Here is a 14171-nt window from a genome sequence, read left to right on the forward strand (position 1 = left end):
AGAGGGGATAGGGAGAGGTTGGTGAATGGATACTATTATAGTTGGATTGAAGAAGTAAGTTCTGGTGTGATACTGGACAGGTGATGCGTTGTATTTTTCAAAATAGTTACAAGTTTTGAATGTCCTCATTTCAAAAAAAAATAAATGTTTCAGATGATGAATATGCCAATTACCCTGATTGTATTATTATACAATATATACATGTATCAAAACATCACACTGTACTCCATCATGTATAATTGTTATATGTCAATTAAAAACAAAAGGAGCCGGGCGCGGTGGCTCACGCCTGTAATCCCAGCACTTTGGGAGGCCGAGGTGGGTGGATCACGAGGTCAAGAGATCGAGACCATCCTGGTCAACATGGTGAAACCCCGTCTCTACTAAAAATACAAAAAATTAGCTGGGCATGGTGGCGCGTGCCTGTAATCCCAGCTACTCAGGAGGCTGAGGCAGGAGAATTGCCTGAACCCAGGTGGTGGAGGTTGTGGTGAGCCGAGATCACGCCATTGCACTCTAGCCTGGGTAACAAGAGCAAAACTCCATCTCAAAAAAAAAAAAAAAAAAAAAAAGAATGCAAAAAGAAAAAGAAAAAAATGATTTTTTTTAAGTTAAATGAGGAAAGAATAGTCTTTTTGACAAATGGTGCTTGGACAAACTAGATAGCCATGTGCAAAAGCATGAAGTTGGACCTTTACTTCATACCATTTACAAAATTCAACTCAAAATGAATTACAGACCTAAATGTAAGAGCTAAAACTACACAACGCTTAGAATAAAATACAGGTATAAATTTTTTTGACCTTGGTTTAAGCAATTTAGTTAACCAAATTCTGTTTAACATTTTCCTCCTGTGAATTGATAGGAAATAAAATGGAAACAATAAAAGCATCTTCACAGTTATCCTGGTGGGTGCTAAAGCCCCCCAGCTCCCCTCAGGACCACCAGCATTTATATGGAAAAAGAAACTCAGAATAGCCAAAATAATCTTGATAAAGAAGATCAAAGTAGGAGGGACTCACACCTGTGATTTGAAAACTTACTACAAAGTAATCAAGACAGTGTGGTATTTGCATAAGGATAGATGTATGGACATTGGAATAGAATGAAGAGTCTAGAAATAAATCCTTACAATTACTGTCAATTAATATTCCACTGCAAAGCCAAGACAATTCAATGGGGAAAGAATAGTCTTTTTCACAAATGGTGCTGGGACAAACTAGATAGCCATGTGCAAAAGCGTGAATCTGGACCTTTACTTCATACCATATACAAAAATCAACTAAAAATGGATCACAGACCTAAATGTAAGAGCTTAGAAGAAAACACAGGTATAAATTTTTGTGACCTTGGTTTAAACAATCTATTACATATGGCACCAAAAGCACAACTAACCAAATTAAAAATAAATTGGACTTCCATCAAAGTTATAAAAAACTTTTTTGCATCGAAGAACACTATGAATAAAGTGAAAACCTACAAAGTGGGAGAAAATATTTGTAAATCATATATATTAATATCATAAGGCTGTAGTATCCAGAATATAGAAAGAACTATTACAGCTCAAGAAATAAAAAGGCAAATAACTCAATTTTGAAATGAGTAAAAATCTGAATAGACATTTATCTAAAGATTTACAAATGACTGCTAAGCATTTGAAAAGATGCTCAACATCACTGCCATTAGGAAGATACAAATTGAAACCACCACAAATGCCACTCTGTACCTACTAAGATGTCTTTTTTTTTTTTTTTTTTTGAGATGGAGTCTTGCTCTGTTTCCCAGGCTGGAGTGCAGTGGTGTGATCTCAGCTCACTGCAACCTCTGCATCCCAGATTCAAGCAATTCTTCTGCCTCGGCCTCCTGAGTAGCTGGGATTATAGGCATGCAACACCATGCCTCGCTAATTTTTGTATTTTTAGTAGAGACGGGGTTTCTTCATGTTGGCCAGGCTGGTCTTGAACTCCTGACTTCAGGTGATCCACCTGCCTCGGCCTCCCAAAGTGCTAGGATTACAGATGTGAGCCATCACACACGGCCAATGTCTTTTATTAAAGGGACAGACAATAACAAGTATTGGGGAGCATGGAGAAACTAGGACTGTTAGTTATACATTGCTGGTGGGGCTGCAAAATGGTGGCACCAACTAGGAAAACAGTTTGGCCATTCCTCAGAAGTGTAAAGTTATCATTTTATGACCCAGCAATTCTATTCCTAGGTATGTGTAAAAACATTATGTACAAGAGAATTGTAAATACATATCCACACAAAAACTTATACACAAATGTCCATAGCATAATTATTCACAATAGCAAAAAGGGGAAAATAATCCAAATATCCATCAACTGAGGAAATAGGAAAGAAAACATGGCATATCCATACAATGGAATATTATTCAACCATGAAAAGAATTGAAGTACTGACACATGCTATGATACAGACGAACCCTGAAAACATTATGCCAAGTGAAAGAAGCCAGACATCAAGACCACATCTGATATGTGAATTTTTTCCCAGAACAGGCACCATAGAGAGAGAAAGTAGGTTAATGGTTGCCAAGGGCTGGAGGGAGGGGAGTATAAGGAGGGACTGCTAGTAGGGTGGGGTTTCTTTTTGGGGTGATAAAATGATTTGGAATAGGATCATGGTGATGGTTGTATAATTTTGTGGCTATAAGAAAATCCACTGAATTGTACACTTTGAGGGGAAAAAATTTATGGTATGTGAATTACATCTCAGTTTTTAAAAAGTGGGTCAGTGTGCGGTCTGCACAGTCAGGCTTTGGTGCTGGTTTAATGTCTCAGGAAACCACTACCTCCCATGAGTCAAGTCTTTCTCAGCATCTCTTGGAGGGGACTCCCCCTGTTCTTATCTGCTTTCTGTCTCAAGGGGGAAGTTCCAAGATGGGGAAATCCTATCACTTCCCTGTGTGCACATGGGAGCCACCTGACTTCTTTTCTAGTGGTGCTATGTCTTTTTTTTGTGAAACCCCACCTCTCTTTTCCACAGGTTTGGTTCTGTGGCTCCAGATGGCCAGTACCATTCTCCTATTAGGAACAAAAGCGCAAGATTCAATGTCATGCTGGCAGCACTGACCCCTTCGAGATTAGCTGTGGCTTTCCAAGCTCCGGGTGTCATGAAGGTAGCTGACTCTGATTTGAATTTATCTACTGTTAATTCTCTCATGGCTCAGGAATGAGTAACAATTTCAGGAGCTGAGCTTCTTGAGCCATGATTGGTATAATATGGCCAGGGTTCCCGGTTAGATGCCGAGGAGTGCCAGGTGTCCATCCACAGGGAATATTTCTACGCCCTTCTTAAGAGGGGGTCCCACCCATCTGGATACCAGATGTGTGCTGCTAATCATGAGGGTGGAGCACAGGCGTTGTGCAGGAGAGATGACCAGGGAGAATGGGATGTTCAGAGCAAATACATCTGCTGGAGAAGCAGCTAAGGGCTGGCCTGTGTGGGCAAAGGTCGGCATGTCTTGGCTGAGTTCACCTAGGAGTGTTGATCCTCTTGTGTCTGTACAGGGTGTAATGTTCTCCATCACGGTCTGGAGGCAATGAGGCCAGACCTCCAGGAGCCATCTCTGCCTCCCCCGCCCTGACTCTCCCATATATTGGTTTGGACAGAGGAACCTGGAGAGCAAAGCTCTGGAATGGCCTCCTTCTCCTCCCCAGGGCCCCAGGCTACTTTGTTCTCTGGACCTTCTCTGTCTCTGCATGAAGGAAAAGCCTGCTTTAAGTAAGCTCCACTGAGCTTGGTGAAGCTGGAAGAAAAATTAAGACTCCCCAGGAATATATATCTGGGGCATGAGTCCAGCTTTTCCATCAAGAAGGAATAAATTTCATTCACCTGACTTTAGGCCTGACATCAGCCCGCAGTCATCTGAATAGCAGGAAAATCTTTCTTTACTCGCTTCGAGGTCGGCCACGCTTCACAGACGGCCTGCCCTGACCCGGGCTTCCCCTTACGGTGGTGTTTCCTGCAAGGGGCCACAGCTGTGGCCATCAACATGTGCACTCGGGCCTGACCTCACGCCCGCCCGTGCACCCCAGTTCCTGTGCTTGTTTTGTGGTGGCTCTTTAAGTGGGGCCGGGTGGGTGTTCAGGTCTGAAGTCCCATGTCAGGAGGGGCCCAGGTCCCTTGGCTGAACTGTCTGATACTGAGTGAGACCCCAGAGAGCCTTGTGGTGAAGATACCAGCACAGACAGCATCAGAGTGCCGAGGAAAACTGGTTCCTCAGGTCTGCAATAGAAGCCATTTCAGCCATCCTCAGGACTCCAGAGAGAGGCCAAAGTAGGAAAGCCAGGCAAGCCTAGAATTGCATGAAAGGGAAGACTGGTTAAACATCTGATGCAGGCTTAGCTGAAGCCATGATAGCAGTCTCTGCACAATATCCCCTCTGACTGCAGTAGCCTGTAGACTGTCCTGACTGAGGGGCCCTCTGAGGAGACTGCTGGCTGCATATCAAAAACACATAGTGGTCAATGGCCAGGGAGGCTGCTAGGAAACCCTGTGCTCTTGCTGGTATTGGAGGGGGTGATGATGCATGAAGGACGTCCATGCCACCAGCAGCCCTGCAGGCTCATTGAGGTCCAAGGTGGGGTTGTGTGGGGCAAGGCGTGGGGTGGTGCAGACCAGACCAGGCAGGGGTGGGGGCCTTCTGGGAGGGCCTTGGTTTTAAATATCACCAGATCTGGAATGGGTGGGGGTGATGTCTCAGGGAGAGGAGCCAGAATGGTGATTTTGAAAAGGTTCCTGTTCTCCATTCTACTGAACATCATCACAGGCCAGCCCCTGCCAGGCCCAGGAGGGTCTTGGGGGCCACATTTGCATCAGTTCCTTTACTGGTTGTCTGATGTGCAGATTTCATTCCTGGCAACACAGAGGCGTGATCATGATTACAGGCAGGAAAGCTTTGGGCTCAAGTCTCATCCTGGCCATGACCAGCAGTGGTGCCGTGGACAGTCCATAGCGCTCTCTAGGCCTCAGTTTTGTCTTTAACACCAGATCTTATGGTTCATGGTTTAATACCACAGTACAATTTGAAGTTACAGATCGTATATTTCTATTTTTTTTCTCTTTTCTGTTTCCAACAGTTTGATGAAAGTGGATATAGACTACTGGAAAGAAATGACTTCTTCTTGCACTTTATGAATCAGTTTTATTTTTGAAAAAAAAAATTAAACATCTTTGAAGCTTTTTTTTTTTTTTAATAAGGGGAAGTATGTTTTCATGGAATTTACTGCATCAAGAGACCTGCGTTTTCAAAACTGACTTACTAGTGTTTTTGAGCAGATGTATTATGTAACTTGTGCCCCTTCTTTGGTACAGGCACAAAGCAGACTCAGCTATGGGATCATTAAGGGTTCTTTAACTGAACTCGTTGAAAAGTAAAGGGATGTGTAAACGTAACTGAGGTAAGGGTGCTGTCTGTAAGACCTTTGAACTTCCAAGAGTAACAGTGTAATCTCTGGCCCTGCTCAGGCCTGTAATCCCAGCACTTTGGGAGGTTGATGTGGGAAGATCACTTGAGCCCAGGATTTGGCAACATAGAGAGACTTAGTCTCTGCAAATAACTTACAAAGTAGCTGGCTGTGGTGGTGCACACCTGTGGGCCCAGCTAATTTGTAATCCACAGGCTGAGGTAGGAGGATCGCCTGAGTCTAGGAGGTCAAGGTTGCAGTGAGCCGTGATCTCACCACTACACTCCAGCCTGGGTGATGGAGTGAGACCTTGTCTTAACCCAAAACAAAACAGTGTATTCCAAGTACAGGGTATAAGTTTTTTTTGTTGTTGTTGTTGTTTGTTTGTTTTGTTTTTGAGACAGTGTTTTGCTCCTGTTGCCCAGGCTGGAGTGCTGTTGCTCAATCTCAGTTCACTGCAACCTCTGCCTCCTGGGTTCAAGTGATTCTTCTGCCTCCGCATCCCAAGTAGCTGGGACTACAGGCATGTGCCACCGTGCCCAGCTAATTTTTGTATTTTTAGTCGAAAACGGGGTTTTTCCATGTTGGTCAGGCTGGTCTTGAACACCTGACCTTAGGTGATCCATACCCTCGGCCTCTTGAAGTGCTGGGATTACAGGCATGAGCCACCGTGCCTGGTCAGTGTATAAGTTTTTATTGGCAAAATTCTCTTTTATATGTCATTATGGGATACACATGTGAAGGAGAAACCCTCCTGAACAGAGCTTAGTGATAAATCCTACCTATATATAAAAATCAAGGGTGAGTGCCTGGTTCTTTTGATTTGCAGGGAGTGTTTCTAGAACACCACCCTTGCTCATTCCTACAAAGATTAAAATTTTGTGTCTCAACTCCATGTTAACATAGGAAAGTTGTTTCCACATGAAGCACCTCCCCATTTTACTGGGGCTATTATGCCTTATTCCAACTTTGTTTTCATTCTGTGAATGTAGTAGTCAAGGACTGAAATGTTGGTTCTTAGAGCTGAGTCCTATCTGCGCTGCAGTTTGCTGAAGCTTCCTAGTGACCGCCCCTCATTGAGGCTCCAAGAGTTGAGACTCTTTGAGACAAGGTAGGTTCCTTGAGGGACATCTTACCCCCAAATAAGCATGTGGGTTGTGACTGGCCTAATTCTGCTTGTTTGGCCCCATTCTTGTGCGATGTTCCTTGTGTATCTGGTCCTTCCAATGTTGATTCTTTCTCATTACTTATGCGCACTACCCTGACACAGTCATGCCCCTCTCCTGTCTCTCCTCTAGGTATACCTGCTTCTGGGCATGTGCTACTTCTGACTCCTGTCTATATCATTACGAGATCTCTAGCCACTCTGTGCCACTCCTAATTTTCTAGTTTTCTGCTTATTACCTTTTTACACTGTGACTGTACTCCCCAGTTCTGTAGTGGGCAGTTACCTTTAACGTTACCTCTGTACCTTTTCTACCTTTGCTCTCTTAAACGTGGTAGTTCCCACCCCCCACTCCCCGCCAAAAAAAAAATACTGTGGAGACAGTACTTCTATTTTAGCCACAACTGGAAATGGAAAGTTGGGAGCCAGGAGTCAGTGCCAGTCATAACTTGAAAATGACACACTGTTGACTACATATTCCCTCACCTCCATTTGGCACTGTCATTTACTCATGACATCTACCTGTCTTGGTCCACTTTTACTTCCCTACCCTGCCTCCTTTTCTCCCCCCAGATGGGGTTCCCAGACCACCTGCTCTATCCCACATTGCTTCAGCCATTCTCTGGACCTTGTCATCAACAGGCTTGAACTATGTTACATTGTACTTGGTCTGTTTAGTCTCAGGAGGTACACCCACCTCATTAGGACAGCTGACATCCTCTACATCTCCTATAGAACTGCCCACTCTGGAGACTATTAGTTGTGTTACTCTTCCAGTTAACCTCATAAGGCATCCTGGATGCTCCCTGGTCAGATTAGACTCCATCCCTGCTTGTACATTACCTTCACCACTGAACTTTAAAGAAAGACTTCACCTTTCTCACTTGGCTCACTACAAATGGGTTCTACTGTGACTGTAATGTGTCTCATTTTTTAGCACCTGAGTTCCTTAAACTCCCAGTTTACTTGATAACTTTCATTCCTAGTAGATCAACCATATGAGAAGTTAAAGGCCATTAGCTGGGAATTCCTTGGTCTTTCTTAATACTTTTGTCTAGAGCAGTAGTTTTCAACAGGGCTGCCCATTACAATCATCTGGAGAGTTTTAAAAATACTAATTCTTGCATGCCACTCTTCAGACATTTTGATTCATTTCATTTGTAATATGGACTGGGTATTAGAATTTTTAAAGCTCTCCAGGTGATTGTGATGCTCAGCTGAGGTTGAAAACTGTTTCTGAAGCTCTGTCTCATTAGGTTTCCTTTACCAGGAGAGAAGACACTCAGGCCCCTTCCAAGGCTGTCTCTTTGGCTTCTGCAGAATTCTGCATCTCCCTCAGGACCTTCCTTGTTCTCCAGTACATCATCTCTTTCTGGCATCTGCAGTCTCGCCCTGCTTTCTATTTATAAATGCACATTTTCTTTTTTTTTTTTTTTTTTTCTTGAGACGGAGTCTCACTGTGTCCCCTAGGCTGGAGTGCAGTGGTGTAATGTCAGTTCACTGCAACCTCTGCCTCTTAGGTTCAAGCGATTCTTGTGCCTCAGCCTCCCCAAGTAGCTGGGATTACAGGTGCCTGCCGCCATGCCTAGGTAACAAATGCACAGATTTGACTTAAAATTTCTTTTAGTCGATGCTGTCATTGGCCAGTTAGAAGTGGTTCACTGTCACATTCTTTCCAAATATTTTGCCCATTGGCCTGTTGTGATCTGCCCTCTGCACCTTCCAGAAACATTGATATCTACAGCTCTGAATTCTCACATTTTACCTCAAGAGTATATGATGAGGCCACTTTCTCCCTTGAAATTCTTCCTTTGCTTCTGTAATACAAAAGTTTATCAAGTTTCCAAACTGCTACTATTGCTGCCTTTCTCAAGTTCCTCAAACTTTCGTCCTTGGTTCTCTGCTCTGTCCTCTCCTGTGACTACCCTAGCCATTCTCTTGGCTTAACTAGCACATCCAAGCCGACCCCCCTCCATCTGATCCTTTTCTTCAATTCCAGCTTTACTCTTTCAGCTGTCTAGTAGACATACTCAATGCATGACCTTACTTTAGAACTCAGTGTATTTAATCATAAACTGTTCATTTGGTAGGGAATTCTGTACACCAGGTAGCATTTCTGTGGTAAGTGGTTGATATGATTTTCATGTTTCTAGTCTATTACTGTAGCTTGGAAGCTCTTTGAGAGCCGTGTTAAACATCTTGTACCAGAGGCCCAAACACTGCCTTGCACTAAGGTGCTCATATATATTTGTCATTTTTATTTGAAGTAGATTCTTTTCTTTCTTTCTTTCTTTTTTTTTTTTTTAGACAGAGTGTCACTCTGTTGCCCAGGCTGGAGTGCAGTGGCGCAATCTCAGCTTACTGCAACCTCCGCCTCCCAGGTTCAAGTGATTCTCTTGCCTCAGCCTCTTGAGTAGCTGAGTTACACGCACATTCCACCATGCCTGGTACCTGGCTATCTCTGTATTTTTAATAGAGATGAGGTTTCACCATGTTGGTCAGGCTGGTCTTGAACTCCTGACCTCAGGTGATCTACCCCCCCCTCAGCTTCCCAAAGTGCTGGGATTACAGGTGTGAGCCACTGGGCCTGGCCTGGATTTTCTTTAAAGTGCCTGAAACTGCAAACGTTCTCTCTTCTCTTTACTATAATCTTTTTGTTGATTCCGAGTCATCTTGTTCCACTGCTTCTGTCTACATTATGAGTCTCTTGGAAGCTGTTAAATTCTTTTTCAGTATCTCCTGTGAGGAAGCAATACAAAATTGTTATTCATTTTAACACACTGATAGAAATCATGATGAGTTTTATGAAATAGCTTGTTCTCACGAGAAACATTGGCCATGGTTTGCTTTAGTTTCTTTTGGCTACCTTACTGTAGACCTCTCTTGTTTTAGGTTATGTTTGTTTTTATAATGGCATCAAGGTATAACTACGGAGGAGCAATGACTAGTATTAATGTGACTGTCCTGAAATTACAGTCATTAGTGAAAAATCATTAGCTAAGTAATCACATCCTTTATAGCACAGTGAATACCTAAGTGGCACTTCTCAAACCTGAATGTGCACATGAAACACTAGGGTATCGTTAAAATACAGATTCTGATTCTCTAGGACTGTGGTGGGGCCTGAGAATGTGCATTTCTAACAAGCTCCCAGGGGATGTTGATGCTGATCCAGGAATTGCAAGTAATGAATACTTGTAACTGGAACAGTATGGTGCAAAAATTTATAAAGTCAAACATTTTCACACCTGAGGTGAATGAGTAATACACTCTTTTTTACCCTTCCTCATATTTCACCTATTCACACATATTTAGGGGGGTTTATTAGTTTATTTTTGCCAACATACAATTAAACTGTATCCATGATGTTGTAACTTTTCCATTTAAAATATGGAAATCCCTATAAATAAGTAGATACAGAATGATTTTTTTCTAATTTATAGACTGAAAATGAGAATTTCATAATAGCTGTTTTTAGAGTAACTTGCTTTGTTTTGATCATCTCTTATCACCTGTAATCACTGATTTAATAATCCACTTAAAAATATTTTATAGCATTTATTTTGTCATTTGTTATAAACATTTTTAATGGAAATCCTGTGTTTGGCTATTTAAGTGAACATTAATTGTCATGAGCCATTATAGGGAAATTAATTTAAAATAAGACATGAATTATAACAAAACAGACAATAGCAAATCTTGCCAAGGATATAAGGAACAAAAACTCATACACTGCTGATAGGGTATAAATTAGTACAACCATTTTGGGAAACCAGGCGATATCTACTAAAACTGACATATAACATGCCCTGTGACTCAGCAGTGGTATACATATGTTTGCCAGATTTGCACCAGGATGTTCTTAGCAGCACTCTACTAACCCTAAGCTAGAAACTGCCCACTTACCCAGCAACAGTAGAATCAATGAATATGTTAGGATATATCATATGTGAAATAGCCATTAGAGTGAACAGACTACAGCCACGCAATATAGATGCATCTCACAAATGTGATGTTTAAAGGACAGGAGGAGCCAGCGCACACCACATAATTTCATTATATAGTACAAAAAAAGGCAGTATAAGTTTGTGCTCTTAGGATATTGTCTACCTTTGGTATGTGGTGGGGAAGTGAGAGGGTTGGGAGTTTGGGTGTTGGGGGGTGGGGGTAGGCAGACTAGAAACATAGGATGACTATTAGTGGGCAGATAATATTCTGTTTCATAATCTGGGTGTTGTTATGGGGTGGAGGGTTTTCAGAGCTGCACAATTAAAGTCTGTAGATTTTGTATATATTATACTTGAAAAAAGTACATAAATGATGGTTCAGCCTGGCCTGTGGTCGTACTGAAGAACATTCATTTATATTAATGGGGTCCATCATTTGGAAGGTGAGCTCCAATCATTATCATTCATTCAAGTCCTATTTTGGTATAGTAATTTGGGAATTAGATTCATGGGATGCAATCCCACATGGGGAAACATGACAACTTTCCTGAGAGTTGATGTAAACTGGGAATGAGAACTAATAATTTGCTCATAGATTTGTTGTAGAACAGACAGAATTACTATCCTTACAGAATTCAGAATGGACAATGTGCAATATTAGAATGCAATGAAACTTCAGTAGACTAAATGGCAAATAATTAAAAGCTGCCTTTTGAACTGAGAGTATGCAACAGAACCATGTATCCCATAGGAAAGCTATCCTTGCAGTTAATGTAAGAGTTTAAGATGCTCGAATTGTATCTTAAGATAAGCTTACAAAATTGGTATCAGAAAGCAAATGCCATAAAACAGTACCCCAGCAAGAAGGTGGTGGTATTACTGATGTATTGTGGGGAATGTAGTTTCAGATGCCGGGGGACGTTCCCCTATCCTTAGGAATTGGCGAGGAAAAATGACTCCCCCGGCCGTGACCTGCGTGGTGACGTGAATGAGCACCACAAGAAACCATTTTGACACTTCCCTGGACCTGCCCGGGCGGGGCGGGGCTGGGAGGCGGGCGCACGGCGATGGCGTCACCTTCCGGCGCCGCCGCTTGGTTTCCCTGGCAACTGGCGCGGTCGGGGCAAGGGAGATGCTGGCGCGGTCGGGGCAAGGGAGATGCTAGCGAGGCGGCAGCGCGATTCCCTCCAGGCGCTGAGGCGCCGCAATCAGGAGCTGAAGCAACAGGTAGGGTCAGGCTGTGTAGAGGGGCCTGGGGCGGACGATAGGAGGACGCAGCTGCGCGCATTACGGCTTCCTCACCGTGCCCCACCTAATCCTGGGAGCTTGGCCCCAACCCACTTACCTTCCCAGGTTGTAACGCTTCCTTACCCCTTAGCATTCCAGCACCAAACCCGGCTTCAAACCCCTCCTGCTCCCAATTCAACCCTCAGCCAACGGTGAAACCTCCCAAAATTCGTGACTATCAACTAAGCGCCCCTTCCTCCAATCGTCACTCCCACCGGACACCTCAGCATCCTACCCGAACAACTCACTAACTCACCTCATCTCCCAATCTAAACTTATATCAGTAACCATTTCCAACCCAACTCTGAGGCCCGTTCCTCTTCTCCACTTTCCAAGCTCATTTCCTTTGAGCCTTCTTTCAGTGGAGTTTATTATTGCCTCCATGAACTCAAGCGAAATAGGTGTCAAGGAATAGTCTTAATATGCAAGAACATTAAGATCTGACAAATGAGCAGAGGAGGTGAATGAGAGAGGAAATACAAGTAACTCAAACAAATGAGGAATGTTAACTTCAAAGTAATTGCAAAGGACATAAGGTATCACAAAAAGTTTTAAAAATCACAACAGTCAGTCTTGAGGAAGTTGTGATGAAGCAGGCATACTCACTGCTCCCGTGTATCAGGTGCCTGTACAGCCTTTGAGGAAAGCAGCTTAACAAGGTGTAGCATACATGTATGCACTTAGGGTTTCACTGTGTTGCCCAGGCTGGTCTTGAATTCCTGGCCTCAAGTAATTCTCCTGCCTCAACCTCCCAAAGGGCTTGGATTACAAGCATGAGCCAGCCTCAAGAGATTTAAAAGACATACTGACCAATTTCAATTTGGATATTAGTTTGAACAAAAAAAAAAATTGTAAAAAAAAAAAACACAAATTATGTGACAGAGAAAATTGAACTAACTGGATATTTGATAATTCTAAAGGATTATTACCTTTTTTAGATGTGATAATGGTGGTGGTGTTACATTTTATGAAGAATTTTTACTTTTTAGAGATGAACATATCTTTTTAGAGATGTTATGCAACAAATGATGAGGGGTGAGGAGGCATACAAATGGAACATGGTTGACCATGAGTTGATCAGTGTTGAAGCTGTATGAAAGTGGCAATTCTTCTTCAAGATCTTTGGCTCACTTTCTATATGTCTCCAGCTCTTCAGTGGCGTGGCTGATCTTTTCGTCTACTTTAGAAAGTTTCTCTTCTTTCTGTAACTGATAATTTTCCTCTACTGAAAATTTCCTGTAAAGTTTCATTGCATTTTCTTGATATAATTCAGTCATTGCTTTAAGTTTCTGTTGAAGCTTCTGATTCATATTTTCAAAATGTGCGTTTTCTGACTGCAATGATGCTTGTTCGGTCTGAAGATTTGTAATATGTTCTCTAAGCTCTTCCTTTGTTTTATCAATTTATGATAACTGAATCTAAATTTGGTTTCTTTCTCCTTTTAAGATTTTGAAAGAAGCAATTAACTTGGCAGCATGAATGAGTTTCTTCAAAACTCCTTTTAGAGGATTACTTAAGTAAACACCATTTTCTGATTCATTGTTCATTTCTAATTCCAAGTTATTATCATCCATTATATTTTCTCCAAGCATAGTAGCCCGATCTTTCATCTTTAGCAAGTGTTCAGAGTCTTGATGTAATTTTCTTTATCATTTATAATTTATTCTGCATGTACTTTGAAGTCTTCAAGTTTATTTTCTGTTTATTAAATTCACTCACTTGTTCTTTACATACTTCAGCTTCTTGCAAAAGCTGTTTCTGGCTTTCCCGAAGATGCAAATTTTCATTCAAAGCTATTCGTTGCTATCTTCAGTCATTTTTCATTCATTTGAAATATCTTGAAACTCATTTTGGCTTCAGCTACTCGTGATTTGAGGGATTTTGACTCATCTTCTAGAGACTGTATCCTTTTTGAAATATCTGCCATCAACTCATCTTGTTCAGAATGTTTAGATTTCTTTTCTTTTAACTCTTTTACTAGACAGAGTATTTTATCCTCAAGTTTAGAATTAGACCTGTCAGCTTTTCACAGCTTCCTCCAAACTTTATGCTTCTATTGCCTCCTTCTCGTAGCTGGCATCCTTTAAAGATGACTCTACTTCATAGCCTTCATACTGTCTTTGAACAAGGCAAAATTTTTCAAGTAGTTTACATTTTTCTTCAATTAGTCCAGAAAGTGTTACAGCAAGTTTTTTCTCTCTTCTCATATAAACAAGACTCCTAACCGATCTAAAACTTCTCCACAAAAAGAGAATAGCAAAAACTCCAACAATAGCTGCAGATATCACCAATTCCCCTAGAAAATCATAAGGATTAGGATCTGGTTTCATACCATCTGGC

The 14171-nt window shown here is 42.0% G+C and overlaps 1 protein-coding gene across 1 annotated transcript in view; it reads left to right on the forward strand.

Annotated features, from left to right (window-relative positions):
* LOC135273007 (uncharacterized) overlaps positions 1-14171 on the forward strand; it is a 77284-nt gene that overhangs the window by 41829 nt on the left and 21284 nt on the right. The window contains exon 13 of the mRNA XM_064371812.1: positions 3010-3142. Within this exon, the coding sequence (XP_064227882.1) occupies positions 3010-3142 (133 nt within the window). The remainder of the gene's footprint in view (positions 1-3009; positions 3143-14171) is intronic.

Source organism: Aotus nancymaae, unplaced genomic scaffold, assembly GCF_030222135.1.
Source record: "Aotus nancymaae isolate 86718 unplaced genomic scaffold, 86718_ANA_hifiasm-v0.15.2.pri h1tg000188l, whole genome shotgun sequence".
Classification (NCBI taxonomy): Eukaryota; Metazoa; Chordata; class Mammalia; order Primates; family Aotidae; genus Aotus; species Aotus nancymaae.